This window comes from Ambystoma mexicanum, chromosome 3p, assembly GCF_040938575.1.
Source record: "Ambystoma mexicanum isolate Mex_15411 chromosome 3p, UKY_AmexF1_1, whole genome shotgun sequence".
NCBI lineage: Eukaryota > Metazoa > Chordata > Amphibia > Caudata > Ambystomatidae > Ambystoma > Ambystoma mexicanum.
In genome coordinates, this window is record NC_090925.1 from 596903649 (window position 1) to 596918300 (window position 14652).

Below are 14652 nucleotides of genomic sequence, written 5' to 3' on the forward strand. Positions count from 1 at the left end.
AAAGAATTCCTTGTCCGCTGCACGGTGGGGGTGTAGTCCGGGTACACCACTATTTTAGCATCTTGTCTCTTGATCACCCCTCCTTCTCTCGAGAATCTCAGTATTGTCTCTCTATCCCGGAAATTTAGGACTTTGGCGATCATTGGGCGCGGGTGCGAGCCCGGCGGGGGTCTTTTCTGTAGGGACCTATGGGCCCGTTCTATAGAGAATCCCTGGGACAGGTTGCCGGCCCCGATTTCCTGCTGTAACATCGTCTCTATGAATTCCGTTGGTTCCGGGCCCTCCGGGACCCCAAGGATTCGGATGTTGTTGCGGCGGGCCCTCCCCTCCGCTTCTTCTGACCTTGCCTCTAGCCTTGCCACTTTTAGTTCGAGGTCCTGGACCTTGGTTTTGAGTTCCGTCGTGCTTTCTACGTTGTCCTGCAGGGTAGTCTCCACCGTGGTCACTCTTTCAGTGAGATTGCGGGCATCTTGTCTGATTAGCTGTATGTCCGATTTTACTTCATCTATTTTGGTTTCAAGGGATGTACGTAGTGCCACTATGGCTTGTAGTAGTTGCATATTCGTGGGGTCTCCCTCTTGAGTCGTTTGTTCTGCTATTGCCCCTGTGTCTTGCTGCTGGTTGGTCCTGAATGTTGTGAAGGAGTCCATCGTTGCAGCTTTCAGTTTGCCCTTGGGTGGTGACATTCCTGGTCTCTAGGTGTTCGGTTCTCCTCTTCGCTTCAGGATCACTCACCCGTTCTCCGGTTGTGGGTTCAGTTGCTTCCCTCGTTGGCACCTGCAGTGGTGTGGCCCCTCCTCACAGCCTTGTTCTTCCACCCCGGTGGTGATTTGGGCCGTCGGCGGCCCCTTCTGCTTATGTGACTGAGCAGTCTTGGCAGCGGCCCTCACCTGGTTCAATCCTGGCCGCAGTGGGTGTGGGGCACTATGGCCGATGTGCTTCCTCCCGTTCAAGGCCCGTGGTATCACATGGGTACAGTCATCACTGCGCCCTACCTTCCATGGCGCCGCTTCCCCTCTGCATCTAACTGGTGGGTGCGCTGGGTGCCTTTTCCTGCCCTTGGGCCGTCCCGGTGCAGTGCTCTCTGTGGCACGGTATTTTCTTACGCCAGTCTGGGTGGCAGCTAGGGCCCAGTAATTTGGTCGGCTCTGCTGGCCCTCCGCGTTATTTGGGAGGCTGGTGTGTTACTGCGTTGATGCTGTACCCAAGTCTCGGCCTCCAGGTGGGGTACACATGTCCCCAACGTCCCAACGCGGCCTGCTCTGGGGCAGCTAATGTTGTGCCTCTGTCCGTGTCCGTAGCGGCCTGCAGTCCTGCAGCCTCCTTATCTGTGGGTCGGCTGCTCGCGCGCTGTCGGCGCTCTTGTGCTGTACAGGCTGCGTCTCTTCTCCCCTCCGGTGAGGCACAGTGCGGGCTTCCCCCCTCTCCGTTGCCGAGGCTCCCTCTACAGCGCGTAGTTCGGGGAGCTTGATCCGCGTGGTCTCCAGTTGGTTGCTCGTCGCTGGTGATCCGGGGCTCAGTTACTCACCCATGTGCCACTCGAGGGGTCCGCTGGGTCCAGGGTGCGGATTCATATTCGCCTCTGTCTTTTTGGCTGGTTGCCTCGGTTGAGTGCAGTCTTCCACCGCGGGCCGCTAGCCCTTTATGGGCGCTGCCATCTTGGGGGACGCAGGGAGCTTCACTTCGCACACTGCGTTCCCTCACTGTGCGGGTCCGTTTATGTCCCGAAGGCAGCGCCGGGTGTCGGAAAACGGTTACCCCTCCGGCTGCTGCAGAATTTATTGCAATTTGTTGCCGTTTGCCGGGGAACACCGCTAGTCCTTTATGGGCGCCGCCATCTTGGGGACCGCAGGGGGCTTCACTTCACGCACTTCGTTTCCGCACTGTGCAGGTTCGTTTATGCCCCAAAGGGCAGCGCCGGGTGTCGAAAAAAGGTTCCCCCTCCGGCTGCTGCAGGATTTATTGCAATTTGTTGCCGATTGCCGGGGTTAAACGGTTCATAGTAGGATTGCGGGCAGGAGCGCTGGCAGTTCCCGTCTTCAAGCCATGCGCGTCGGCCACGCCCCTTACCAAATCCTTCCATATACCACCTCCCCGCTTTGCCTTCAAGAGACTTCAAAATCTGGGTGACAAATTGGTCCATACATATCCGCAACAAGGAGATGTGACCAACACTCAGTCCACACTATGGGACCTTCCACCAGTCACAGGCCATTATAAATGTGGCAAATGTCTTATGTGTAAATTTACAAAAAATCTCAAATCCATTGACCTCAAGGGAAAAATTTGGCAGTTAAAATCTTTTACTAACTGTGCCACCAAATGGGTTATTTACTGTATTATTTGCCCATGTGGCCTCTGGTATATTGGAAAAACCAAAAGAGCGATCTGAACCAGAATTGGGGAACATCGTTCCTGCATAAAAAATGGCACAACAGACAAACCCCTTGTAGAACATTACAAAAAAATGAAACCTAGCCATGATGACCTTTTCTGGTGTGCTCTACAAACTTTGGGTCCACACCCGCGAGGGGGTGATAGAGATCTGAAACTTCGGAGACTGGAACAAAAATGGATCTACAATTTGGATTCAGTCAATAAGGGTCTCAATCTTTACATCGAATGGAACCTGTTTTTGCGCAAATAATGTCCCGCCTTCTTTAATTCAGCACATACATACTGATCTTGTATATATCATGCATATATTTGACTGAGCAGTTTAACGCTCCCTGAACGCGGGTTTGGCACACTGTGGGCACCTTCCAACCAGGCTGCCTCATAATGTGATTCAGTACCAAAGAGAAAGTCCACCTCTATATGAGCATTGTAAGACATGCAGGTTTTCAGTGCATACTTGCCAGGGCACTTGCTGCAGGGTGTAACATGCAACACCCCTCTCTTTCGTTTTCCCCAGCTTCGGATTAGTTTATGTATCCTTGGGGCCAATCTTTTGTAACCTAACTATCAGCTACATGTACCCGATTCACTGCGCTATATTTATTAATGCACTGTCCCTTTAAAACGCAACAGGGCAGCGCGTGCAATGCTGGAGGCTTAGACAATAAGTAGTCACGCAGCGCTTGCCCACGTGACCAAGACTAGTTTGACTTGATCACGTGGTGTTCGCACAGAGGAACGCTGACTCTCTCTCGCGACGGAGACGCTGCGAACTCGCTGCTGTGTCCGCCGCCCGAAAACAACACTCAAGTAAGTTGTAGTATCCGGTGGCTGGGCTATAAGAGCCCTCCTAGGTCCCCTTTTCTAGGTATGTGTTTTTGTCAACTGTCAAAAAATAGCGCCATGAAGTAAATATAAGGTTAACATCCTTAAGATGAAATATTTCGCTGTTCCTTTCCCCTTAGTCAAATAAACAGAAGACTTAGTCGTAGATGTACGGCCGGGAAATCCGGCTAAAATAAAGAAAGTATGATTGCTAACTGCGCTCAACATTTAAAGGTACAACTCCAGTCTTGAAAAGTTCATAGATATTGGAGATACACAAGAAGTCACTGCTTCCCTTCTTGCTTTCCTGTCCTCCTTCCCCTCTCCCCCCTCCCCCTTTCCCCTTCCCCTCCGATTTTGGGCACAATTTTTCAAAATGCCAGGTTTTGTATGTGATGTATATGAAATGAAAAATGGTGACTAAATGATGGTCGCCATTTGTATTAAATTTATTTGTGGTTTTTCGGAGCTAGTTTTATAAATAAACTATTTGGTTGATACGTATATAGTTTCTAGTCTCCGGCTGTTTAAAATATAGACTATTACCTGCGTAAAAAAACAACTCTTGGGTTTCTCTGTATATGGTCGATAAAAATATTCTCTGTGTCTTTTTAGACTTGCTGGTCACAAATGAATTCAGACCATCAATACTACATCCAATAAACCTTTCTACTCGAATTGCAAGTGTCCTGATGAAAGCCTGAGCGGGAAACTTACAAATCTACTACTGACCTCATAGTGTGGGGCACTAGTAGCTACCGTGTAAAGGCTGGAAACAGATTTTGTTACTGTCGACACTTCTCTAACGGGTTTTCTTGCTTGGTAAAAGAAATGTGCAAAAAGTCACCCACTAGTTACTAACATCACTTTGCAGATACAGGACAAGTTTGGAAGATATATAGCACCAGTATGTCTTTGTCATGTATTTTTGTATCAATAGTTTTATGTGTCTGGACACTGTCTAATGTCCAGTTTTATCATGTATAAATAAAAGCAAATTTATTTTTGGATAATTCCCGACCATATCGTCATATATGCTTGATAAGACGACTTCCTCACCGGCCCTTGTCTCAGGTAAATGCTAATTTTTGCAGCCCTATACGATATTACCAGGTAGCTTGTTGTGGACCCTGGTTGTTTATATATGGCTCTATCAAATGTCCTTTTTCTTTTGGAACCAACTTTTATCTAATCTTCAGTAATTATTTTGTAAACCATTATCAGGGACCCATATTCAGCCTAGTTTTTGCTAAATATCTTTCACTTTCCAACTTCAGGATCATAAAGTTATCATTTCCTCTAAACTAAAAGTGGCAGTGGTAGCTATCAAATTTATGGCGGATATAAAAAAAAATCCCTTTTGAAGGCACTGTTCAAACAAGAATCTAGAAACATGAACTCGTATGGCCTAGATTGTGTTGCAAGCATTGAAATTGCTGATTAACACAGCTTTGCAGTGTAACTCTAGAGTACAACCTTACTTTCTGAAATGTTGAAGACCTAAATGCAGAAGTAAGGCAGTGTCAGGAGGTGAAGAGGTGTTAACGTTTGAAACCCAGAATAGATCTATTTAACTGAAACTAGTAACTTTGTCAGCCTTATTTCAAGCTAAATTCAGTTCTGGGGCATGAAATTGGCTTTCTGGCTTTAGGCAACAGCTTACATGAAAATGTAATAACCTCTAGCAATACTTTCCAGAAAGAAACCTTGTTGATGGCAATCTGTTCCACTGCCAAATGTGCTGGAAACACACTGTAAAAAGTGAATGATGGAAAAAACATCGTAACAACTGACAGTTCCTCTAGCCCCCCCGTCTTCTGCACCATCCTTTCTCAAACATATGCACCCTCTTCTAAGTAAAATAAATCATATGCAAATTAGGCTTGGTCCCATTCCAAAACTGCAACTCGCCTCAAACAGCTAGATCACATCCCTTCTGCATAAGCCCACAAGCATCCAAACTTGTACTATCCTCATTGGGTGTAATTTTTGCTGCATCTCTGGACTTCAGGAACATCATATGCAACCACCAAGTGTGACACTACTGCGTATTGCAGTCAGAGCTGTAGTTTCCTCCCTTAAGGCAAGACTGGTCCTCCTCTCCTTTGTGTTTATACAAACTTGGGCATGCAATCTAGAGTCTACATACCCTGCTTTGCATTCCTAATTCACAAGGTTTTAACAGGGCTAGCTATTGTTATATTTCTGCTATCCATTTACAGCTTTTAATGGTTGTTTGTGTGATGAATGTGATGCATTTAGGAAACAACTGAATTATATATGGCACATGTAACAAACCTCATTGAATACAGAAATGTATTGGTTTGTCGAAGGCACTGAAACTTGGTGAGGCTTTTACTAATGGACAACAGCCAGAACATGCCAAAGGAGAATGGGCTTTCAAAATGTTTTGTGAATTTCAATGTAAACTGGTCCTCCACATTTTCTTTACTTCATGTTTTGTCTGGGGTGTAATGACTATTGCCTTGAAATGGTATATAGTTTCTTTAAATGGTGATTACTAATGCACCACAATAACGGGGATTGCTGGAGATTCAAAGTGAAAAGCAGTGCCTAAGATTGACTCTTGGGTGGCTTAAACATGCAATCAGTGGGACAATCTAAGAAACAAAGAACTGTATTTACAGATGCACCCATGTACACACCTATTTTTAAATTTAATCTGGCTATTAGTTGAAGATCTTGACCCCAACTATTGCATCGTAACATTCCCCCAGCATGTGAATTGTATAACTGATATCAAGCGTCACAACTAAGGGTGAATGTAAATAACTTGTTTTCGATGGGCACCTTTGTGATCTTGGTATCCAGATGGTTACATATGTTTTCTTTATTTTTAAGCCACAAAACCGAGCCTTCTACACTCCCAGTCCAATTGCTTCTGTTCGACCAGCACCTCGGTGGACAACACATCCGTCAAGACAGCGTGAGTATTTTGATTAGTGAGCATGTCGTTTGTTCAGGGAATCTGAAGCTTTCACATGTCTGTGTTGCATTGGTTGTGCTAGTAATTTCAAAGGCTGTACAACCTAACTGGAGAGAAAATTCCAGTAAAATATTATGCTACTTGTGATTCCATAAATGTAATCTACAGGGTTTGATGCCTATGTGATAATTACCATCTACGAGTTAAACTAAGAGGGAAGCACCGATTTTAACATTAGAACTCAGGATACAAAACATATGGCAGAAAGGCACTTCAATGCTGAGAAACAACAAATTCATTAGATTAGACTACAAATAACAGAGAAAATGAAAACCCTAAAAGGTGAAGGACATGTGACAGAGATGCTACAGTAAAGGATACTGGATTGTGTGATGAATCCTGCAGAGTCGTCATAGAATCCCACCCTAGAGTCTCCTTCCATGTGGCCAGGGAAAGTACGCTGCTACCTAATCCTGCTCCTGGCGGTTGTATTCAGAGAAAGGGTCACATGGGAGGAGAACGCTATCAAAGAGTATGTGGTGACTGTCAGGAGAGGCGGTATTCCTCCTTACTCTTGCGTCCCGTCCCCTTTCCTCCATACTGCATGGGCGTCCCTTCCAAGGGACAGGAGACGGTACCTTTTTCACCAGAAAGAATCTTCTTCCCCTTTAAGATTAGTCATGCGGGGGTGCGGCCCAGGGAGTATGCGCTGCCCTGACTCCCCCCCTCCGGCGCCACCCCTCTGTCCCCTTATCCACGTAGATGGGGGGGGGGGGGGGGGGAGGCCGAATTCACCATCGCTCCTTGGTTTGGCTTTGGCCATGTAATTCCACGCGCGGATACTTCTGTCTTGTTTGTCTTTTATCATACAGGTACTCTGTCCTCAGGCGTCACGCTCCTCCCCAGCGCATGTCGACTTCCACTGGGTTCAGCAGGTTTCCATCCTGCGACGTGCTCTTCCCAACTTCAGACCCCCACGCCCTCTGCCTACGTTGCCTTGGCCCAGACCATGGTTGGCAAGCTTGTACAACGTGCAACGCCCCGTCATCGAGGTTTCTGAAGAACAGACTAGTCAAGTGGAGGGAGGTCTTCCAGAAGTCGTCTCCAGAGGACCTCAAGGACTTTGTGAAACATCGATCCAGGCCCAAGGTAGGGCCTCTATTTTCCATTGCACCCCGCAAGGGAGACTCCTTCCCAAGGACTCGCCCGCGTGGGAGGGCCCGCTCATGTCATCGTACCAGCACGTGCACTGAGGCTGCTCCAGCTACCGGCCTACAGGCTGCGGGATCCTGGGATCCTCCCAGTGAAAGTGTCGAGGGAAGGTTCTTGTACCGGGTCTTCACCTGAGGGGCTACACCCTTGTGCCGGCATTATGTCCGAGGGGCCACGCCCTAGTACCGGCAATACGTCAGAGGACGCGCCTAAATGTAGCTCTACTGGCCCCCGGGCCGAGGGTGTCGCACCTACTGGGTCTAGGCCCGATGAGCAGGATAGGCCTCGTGATCCACACTCGAGTCTTGGAGGAGGCTCGGCCCAGAGAGCCGAGCAACACGATTCAGGCACGTGGCAGGCAGCTTGACAAAATGGCCACTGTGCCAAATATCAGCACCCGTCCAACGCCATTCCAGGAGTTTGGCTAGGAACGAGTGTTAAGGTGGGACTGGCCTCAACCAGGTACGTGGCCTACAGCCTATCCTTCATTTGCGCAGGGCAGGTTCCCGCTGTGTCCGTATGGGCAGAGTATGCAGCGGCTCAAGCATCCTCCCGCTACCCCGTCTATATCCCCTACCACTCCTCCGGCTTGTGAAGACCGGTTCTTTGATAGGTTCCTCTGGCTCATGAAGTCCCCTCGGATGGGGGCTATCCTTAGGTGATGCCATCAGGGATGTGCTCCCTCTGATGCTTCCAGCACCTCATGCTCCTCCGCCGGCACCCCCGCAGCCTCTGCCCCCAGCCGATTTCCTCTAGCGGTTCCGTACCAGCCTCCTCCACAGCCTCCGGCTCCGGTACCCCAGCTGCTGGCTCCCGCTACTCCCCCGCAGACGCAGGACCCTCCTGACCCACAGGATATGGATGAGGACGACAACCCTGACACTCCCTTGTCAGCCAGGGCCTTCCACAAATGTCTTGCAGGGCTGGTGGCATACCTGGGCCTACCTCAACCCGAGGTTGAGCAACCGGCAGAGGGGGTCCTTGCTGAAGTCCTCACGCGACGTCCCTCTGCCAAAATGGGAATTCCACTGCAGACCGATGTAGTCTCCCTGGCCAAAAAGGGTTGGCTCAAGCCCCAGTCTGCCCAGCCGGTCAATCGACGCCTGGATGCCAAGCACAGTCAGATGGAGGGGGAAACACTTTTGTTGCTATTGGCCCTTCCTCGGCCACACTCCTCGGTGATCGATGCCGCATCACTATACTCCAAGTCTCAGTCATCCTCAGACTCCTCCTCTGCAACGCTGCTATGCAAGGACGAGATGATCTTGGAGGTTTACGGGAAGAAGTTGTATTCCAACACGTCCTTGCATCTTTATCAGGCCAACGCTGATGCCATGCTGGCTGCCGCTAACCAGAGGTTATGGCGGGAAATTGCGAACTTCCTCCCAGAACTCCCTATGCAGAGCCAATCATGTTTCAAGGCGGGACTGGCTGAGGCCAAGCTGGTGGCGCAGGACCTCATGGAGTCCACTGTGGCTCATATTGGCACCTCTTGCCGTGCCATCTGTATCACCATGCGGATGAGGACAGCCTTGCTCTGCAACGAAATTCAACCCTGATGTCCAGGAACGCATATTAGACCCGCCGTTCGAGGGTGGGGACCACTTCCACTCCACCACGAACGAGGAGCTGGAAAAAAAGAAAAACGGCACACAAACGCCCAAGTCTTTATCCATCTTGAAAAAGACCAGGCCCAAATCGTACACCCAGTCGCAGCAGCGCTCTGACGAGGGATGTACGTACGGAGGGTTCTGCAGCTTCCAGGAACAGAGGTCAGGGCAGCCGGAACGCTCGCCGACTCCAAATCGGCGCAAGCAACAAAAGGGGGTTTGGGGGAGAGTAAGGGCTTTTTCCAGTACACCTCCTCCGCAACAGCGTCTGAGAGTAAGAAGGCATGGCACGCCCCTCCGGATCCACGTGTCTCCAGTGGAGGGCACGCTTGCTCTCCATGTACATTTCTGGTGCCAGAATTTCGCAGACCCCGGGATCCGCTCTGTAGAATCCATGGGGTATCACCTACCCATCTCAGCCTCTCCTCCCTCCTCCCCTCCCCTCCACTCCCTCAAGTTGGGACAGCAGCTCTTCTGGCGGAGATCCGGTAGCTCGTATAGAGCCAGGCCATGGAGGAAGTCCCAGCCTCCTAGCGAGGCTTGGGCTTTTACTCCAGGATTTTCTCCATTCAGAAAAAGAACCAGGCGGGCATGAGAGTTGTGCTGGACCTTTCCCCCCCTCAACCTCTCCTCACCTCTACAAAAATTCAAGATGGTTATGCCAGCTTTTATAGCAGAGACATTGTGCAAGGGAGACTGGATGTACTGCCTGGATCTGAAGGACGCGTACCTACACGTCCCAATTTGGCAGTCCCATCGTTCTTTCCTACGGTTCAGGATCATGGTCTAACATTTCTAAATCAAGGTCCTTCCCTTTGGCCTCAACTTGGCCTCCAGGATCTTTACAAGACTCATGAATACTGTGGCTACCATCCTCGAGCGCAGGGCCTCCACATCTACCCATACCACGACAACTGGCTCGTCAGGGCTACATCTCAGAAAGCGGTTCGCCACTCCTCCCATGCCCTTATGAACACACTGCATGATCTTGGCTTTTCGCTCAATCTCGAAGTCGCAGCTGCAGCCCACGCAGACTGACCTTCTTGTGCCTCATCTGCGACACATGCTCCGAGAAGGTATCTCGGCCATCAGGAGGATCACCACTCACTTCCTCAGCGGAGGGGTGACCTTGGCCTGCTGGTACCAGCATCCCCTGGGTCTCTCGGCAGTGGTCCTATTGGCCGTCCCACACACAAGACTGAGGATGAGGAGGATTCAGCTGCACTTCACGGCTTCATGGAACCAGGAGCGGGTCTCTCCGAGATGATCAACATTCCTCCATCCCAATGGACCTAACTTGGTGGTACAGGGACTGCAACCTACGGACGGGCAATCCCTTCCAGCCTCCCACCCCACAGACTCCTCGCTCGAGGGCTGGGTAGCCACCCTGGATGATCTCTCGGTCCACGGCACCTGGACTCGACAGGAGCAGGAATACCACATCAATTGGTTGGAGCTGAACGCCATCTGGCTAGCGCTCAGAGCATTCCGACCACTTCTCAGGGGCAAGATTGTCCTCGACCAGCATGTACTATGTCACAAGCAGGGAGGCACCAAATCCCCTCCACTGTCCAGACTGGCAATTGGCATGTGGGAGTGGGCCCTGGAAAACGACCTCTACCTCATGGCAGTCCACCTCCCGGGGGAATCCAACCTGGAGGCGGACAGGCTCAGCAGGTTGGGAGCGGACAATTACGAGTGGCAGCTAAACAACCTCGTTATTCAGGAGATCTTCCACAGATGAGGTCTCCCCCAGGTGGATCTTTTTGCCACCTGGCACAACAAGAAGTGCCCGCAGTTCGGCTCCTGGCAGGGACAGGGCCACGGCTCCCTGGGAGACACATTTTGGATTCAGTGGAATGGCATGACAGCGTACGCCTTCCAGCCCACTCCCTGATTCACAGAATGATTTGCAAGATCAAAGAGTCTCACCAGCTCAACATCATTCGAATAGCTCCCTGTTGGCCGGCCAGGCCATGGTTCTCGGAGCTGCTCAGCCTCTCGGAGATGCCTCCGATTCACCTTCCGATGGGCATTGCACATCTTCTGGCGCAGCAGGGGGGGCAGGGTCATCCACCCCTAGCCACAGAAACTAGCCCTCACAGCGTGGTTCCCGAGTAGGTAACGCTAAGGCACCTCCGCCTCTCAGTCTAATCTGGAAATCATACAAGGAGCAAGGCTATCGGGGCCCAGTATAAAAGTAAATGGACCATGTTCTGCCAATGGGCAGGCTCCAAGGAAATCGACCCCCTGGCATGTTCTTTGGACGACGTGCTCTCCTTTTCGGCGCACCTAGCCCACTCTGGCGTGCTCGCAGCCATCAGCACTTACAGGAAGTCGAAGGAGGGAGGCCTTCTCCTCCTCCAATCCGATTGTCAAGAAACATTTGACAGGGCTCGCAAGGCTCTACCCGCACATCAAGAGGCCACACCGCATGTGGGACCTGAACATAGTCTTGGGCGCCCTGGCGCACAAACTGTTTGAGCCAATGACATCCGCGGACATCGGGCTGGTCACCATCAAGATGGCCTTACTAGTCGGCCTCCCCTCGGCTCGCATAGTCGGCGAAATCTAGGCGCTGGTCGCCTCAGAACCATACACTACCTTCCACAGGGACAAGGTAGTACTATGGACACACCCAGCATTTCTGTCTAAGGTGCCGTCTGCTTTCCTTTTGAAGAAGGAAATAGTCCTTCCTATGTTTTTTGCCGATCCTAAGGACGAGGCACAGAGTGCAGCACTGCCTGGATGTCAGGCGTGCCCTGAAATTCTACCTTGACAGGAGCAAGGGCTTCCGCAAATCAGACACCCTTTTTGTCACTTTCGGAGGTGCAAGACCAGGCTATCAGGCCTCCAAGGCCTCCATATCCCACTGGATGGTCTCGACCATCAAAGCAGCATACGAGGGCCAGCACAAGCCACTTCCGGCGAACATGCACACCCACGCAGTCGGGGCCAAGGCAACAGCCATCTCATTCCAGCGCCAGGTCCCTTGGCAAGTCATAAGCAGGGTGGCCACTTGGGCCACTCCCTCGGCTTTCTGAAAGCATTTCTGTTTGGATGTCGGCTCTAGATCTGATGCGGCTTTCGGACAGGCGGTTCTCAGGAACCTATTTGCTTAAGGAGGGTCTCCTCTCCACCATGTGGCTACATTCAATTGTAATCGCCCATGCATTATGGAGGAAAGGGGACGGGACGTAATAGTAATTAGAAGTTACTCACCGTAGTGACTAACATACTCCTAGTCCTTAGCCCCCTTTCCTCCATACTTCCCACCATCCCCCCCCAATAATACTGGTGTCATTAGACAATGTTCTCTATTGTCGATGCGTCAATGGGGGACTGAGGTGTGGTGCCGGAGGGCAGAGTTGGGCAGCACATGCTCCCAGGGCCACACCCCCGCGCGCCTCTAAATTTAAAGTGGAAGGTTTTTTTCCGGTGAAAAGGGTTCCGTCTCCCGTCCCTTGGAAGGGACGCCCGTGCAGTATGGAGGAAAGGGGACTAAGGACTGAGAGTACGTTAGTCACTATGGTGATTAACTTATAATATTTTGAGAATGGGGTCCCCATGGTGCCTGAGTTTAATGGCATCTTATCATGGTCAGGCCTCCCCTCCCGAACGTTCACAGGTTATCAAAAAGTGAGAAATCTGTAAATATGAAATTGATGCATATGAGGGACAGGGAGTCAGTGTAATTTTAGTAGTAATGATACTTCATGGGGTTCAGGTTGCAGACCTGAGAGTAAATCTGTCCTTTAAAATCTTCGCTTAAACATGTGCCCTGTAAATCCCCTAAGCAATGTGGATTCAAGGAAGTTAAAACACCTAGGAACCTTATGGACTCCATGTCCCATAATGCCCAGACGAGGAAGAGGGATCAAGAGTTTCCAAAGTGCGAGGTGCGGTCTAGTTGTCCTAATGACCCTCACATGAGGGAGACCTTTAAACATTTAAAGGCCTGTCTGGTGTGGGCCAAGAGGAGACAGCAGGGGATGCAACAGCTGTAGTGACAGTGGAACGCCACGCAGAGAGCTTGGAGGAGGGCGGAATCCTTAAATGCAGAGGACGCGCAGCGGGAAGCCGTAATGGTGCCAGTGAACCCGAGGCAGAGCGAAGCTCCCCGAGTCCTACAATGCGTTCCGGCATATGGTGTTCGCCGGTGAGCTTTATGGGTTGTGCAGGCTCCAGGGAATGACACCAGGATATGCTAGCGGGAGCTGCAGAAGTCCCGTTGAACGAAGTAGTAGTGCCAGCATGTCAAAAAGATGCCAGGAAAGACCAGTGAGTTTGCCTAGTGCAGGTAACCCCAATACGATCTGAGGGAGATTGCTGAAAACCTTTGAATACAGTACAGTTGAATGTAAGCAAATTGGGCACAACACTCCTACGAGATTACAGATTGGAGATTATTGTAACCTGCATTGCCAAAACCAAACTGGGGGATATCCAGTAAAAGAATATAACCAGCAGTTCACAAGCCAGGGGGGGGGGGGGGCGGCAATAATAAGTCTAAGGTACAACTCCCCCGAAGAAAGATATCTAAAAAGGGGACATTGTAGCCTACTTTGCCAAAGCCAATCTATGCTGAGACTGACATCAAGTCAAGTGAAATTCGATAATCCCATATACAGATACCTCGAGAGGGAGGGAGGGTGGAGTTGGAAACCACACTACCAACAGCCAAGTGGTTGTGTTAAAGAAAGGCAGATAAAGCAGGAGAAAAGCCCTTCTTGTGGCAAGGAACAAAGTGGAGAGAACTATAACCTGCATTGCCTATGGCAAACGGATCCATGTGAAAACTGTTGTCTTTGTGTAGCATGTTGGAGAAAGAAACTGTCAACAAGCCTTACCACAGAATGCAAGTTGTAGAAGTAGGAGTTTTGTTTATCTTGGCAGGAGGGTAAACGAGGAGAGGGGCAATTAGTGGAAGTACCGGTAGGTGAGTGGATCAGGAATTAGATAACTTGAAGTCAAATTAATGTCATACAAGGTTGTAACAGAGGTGGCAATTGCATTTTTGTGTTTGATTAACTGTGGCATAACTATCCTGATTAAGAAGCTTTTTCTGAGGAAATATTGTTTCACCTTCAGCGAACAATTGTTTGGTCTTTCAACGGGGAAGAGTGGAGAAGAAAGTCGCTCTGCCAAGTACAGAATATTTTGAGTGAATATAACTTTTTATTTTGACTTTGAGTGTAACTTGATTTATGAAAGGAACTTTACTGAAACTGAACTTTAATCGGACAGATCCTGTATTATTGCAGGGGAAGGGGATCCAACCCTGGTCACAAGGATTCTTGGTTATAACTTTTGTGTTTTGAATTTCAATGTCATTTTTGTGAAGTTAAATCACCAAGCGATTCCTTTGGTTTGTTGTGTGTATTAGTGTGAGGGACAGATATTTTGGACACTGGGTCAAATTCCTTTAGCTTTAGTTTGTTAAATGGGAAAACCTTTAAGCATATGCGTTTTTCTCACCACTCTATTATTGAATAAAATGTCGACTTGTGACAAACTTATATCCAAGCATCCATCTCACATTTCTGACGACTCCACAATTGACAAACCAGGTGCAGTGATTCCCGGTTGAAAGAATGACTGGAACCTACAGTGTTTTCTGTGAAGCTAAAGTATTTATAACCCAGAAACCTTGTGTAATCC

At 49.7% G+C, this 14652-nt stretch overlaps 1 protein-coding gene across 3 annotated transcripts in view; it reads left to right on the top strand.

Moving 5' to 3' along the window:
• Positions 1 to 14652, top strand: part of LOC138579573 (embryonic polyadenylate-binding protein-like) — a 1702133-nt gene that overhangs the window by 1144330 nt on the left and 543151 nt on the right. For all 3 annotated transcript variants that reach the window (XM_069649846.1, XM_069649847.1, XM_069649845.1), the window contains exon 10: positions 6085 to 6169. In XM_069649846.1, coding sequence (XP_069505947.1) covers positions 6085 to 6169 — 85 coding nt within the window. The remainder of the gene's footprint in view (positions 1 to 6084; positions 6170 to 14652) is intronic.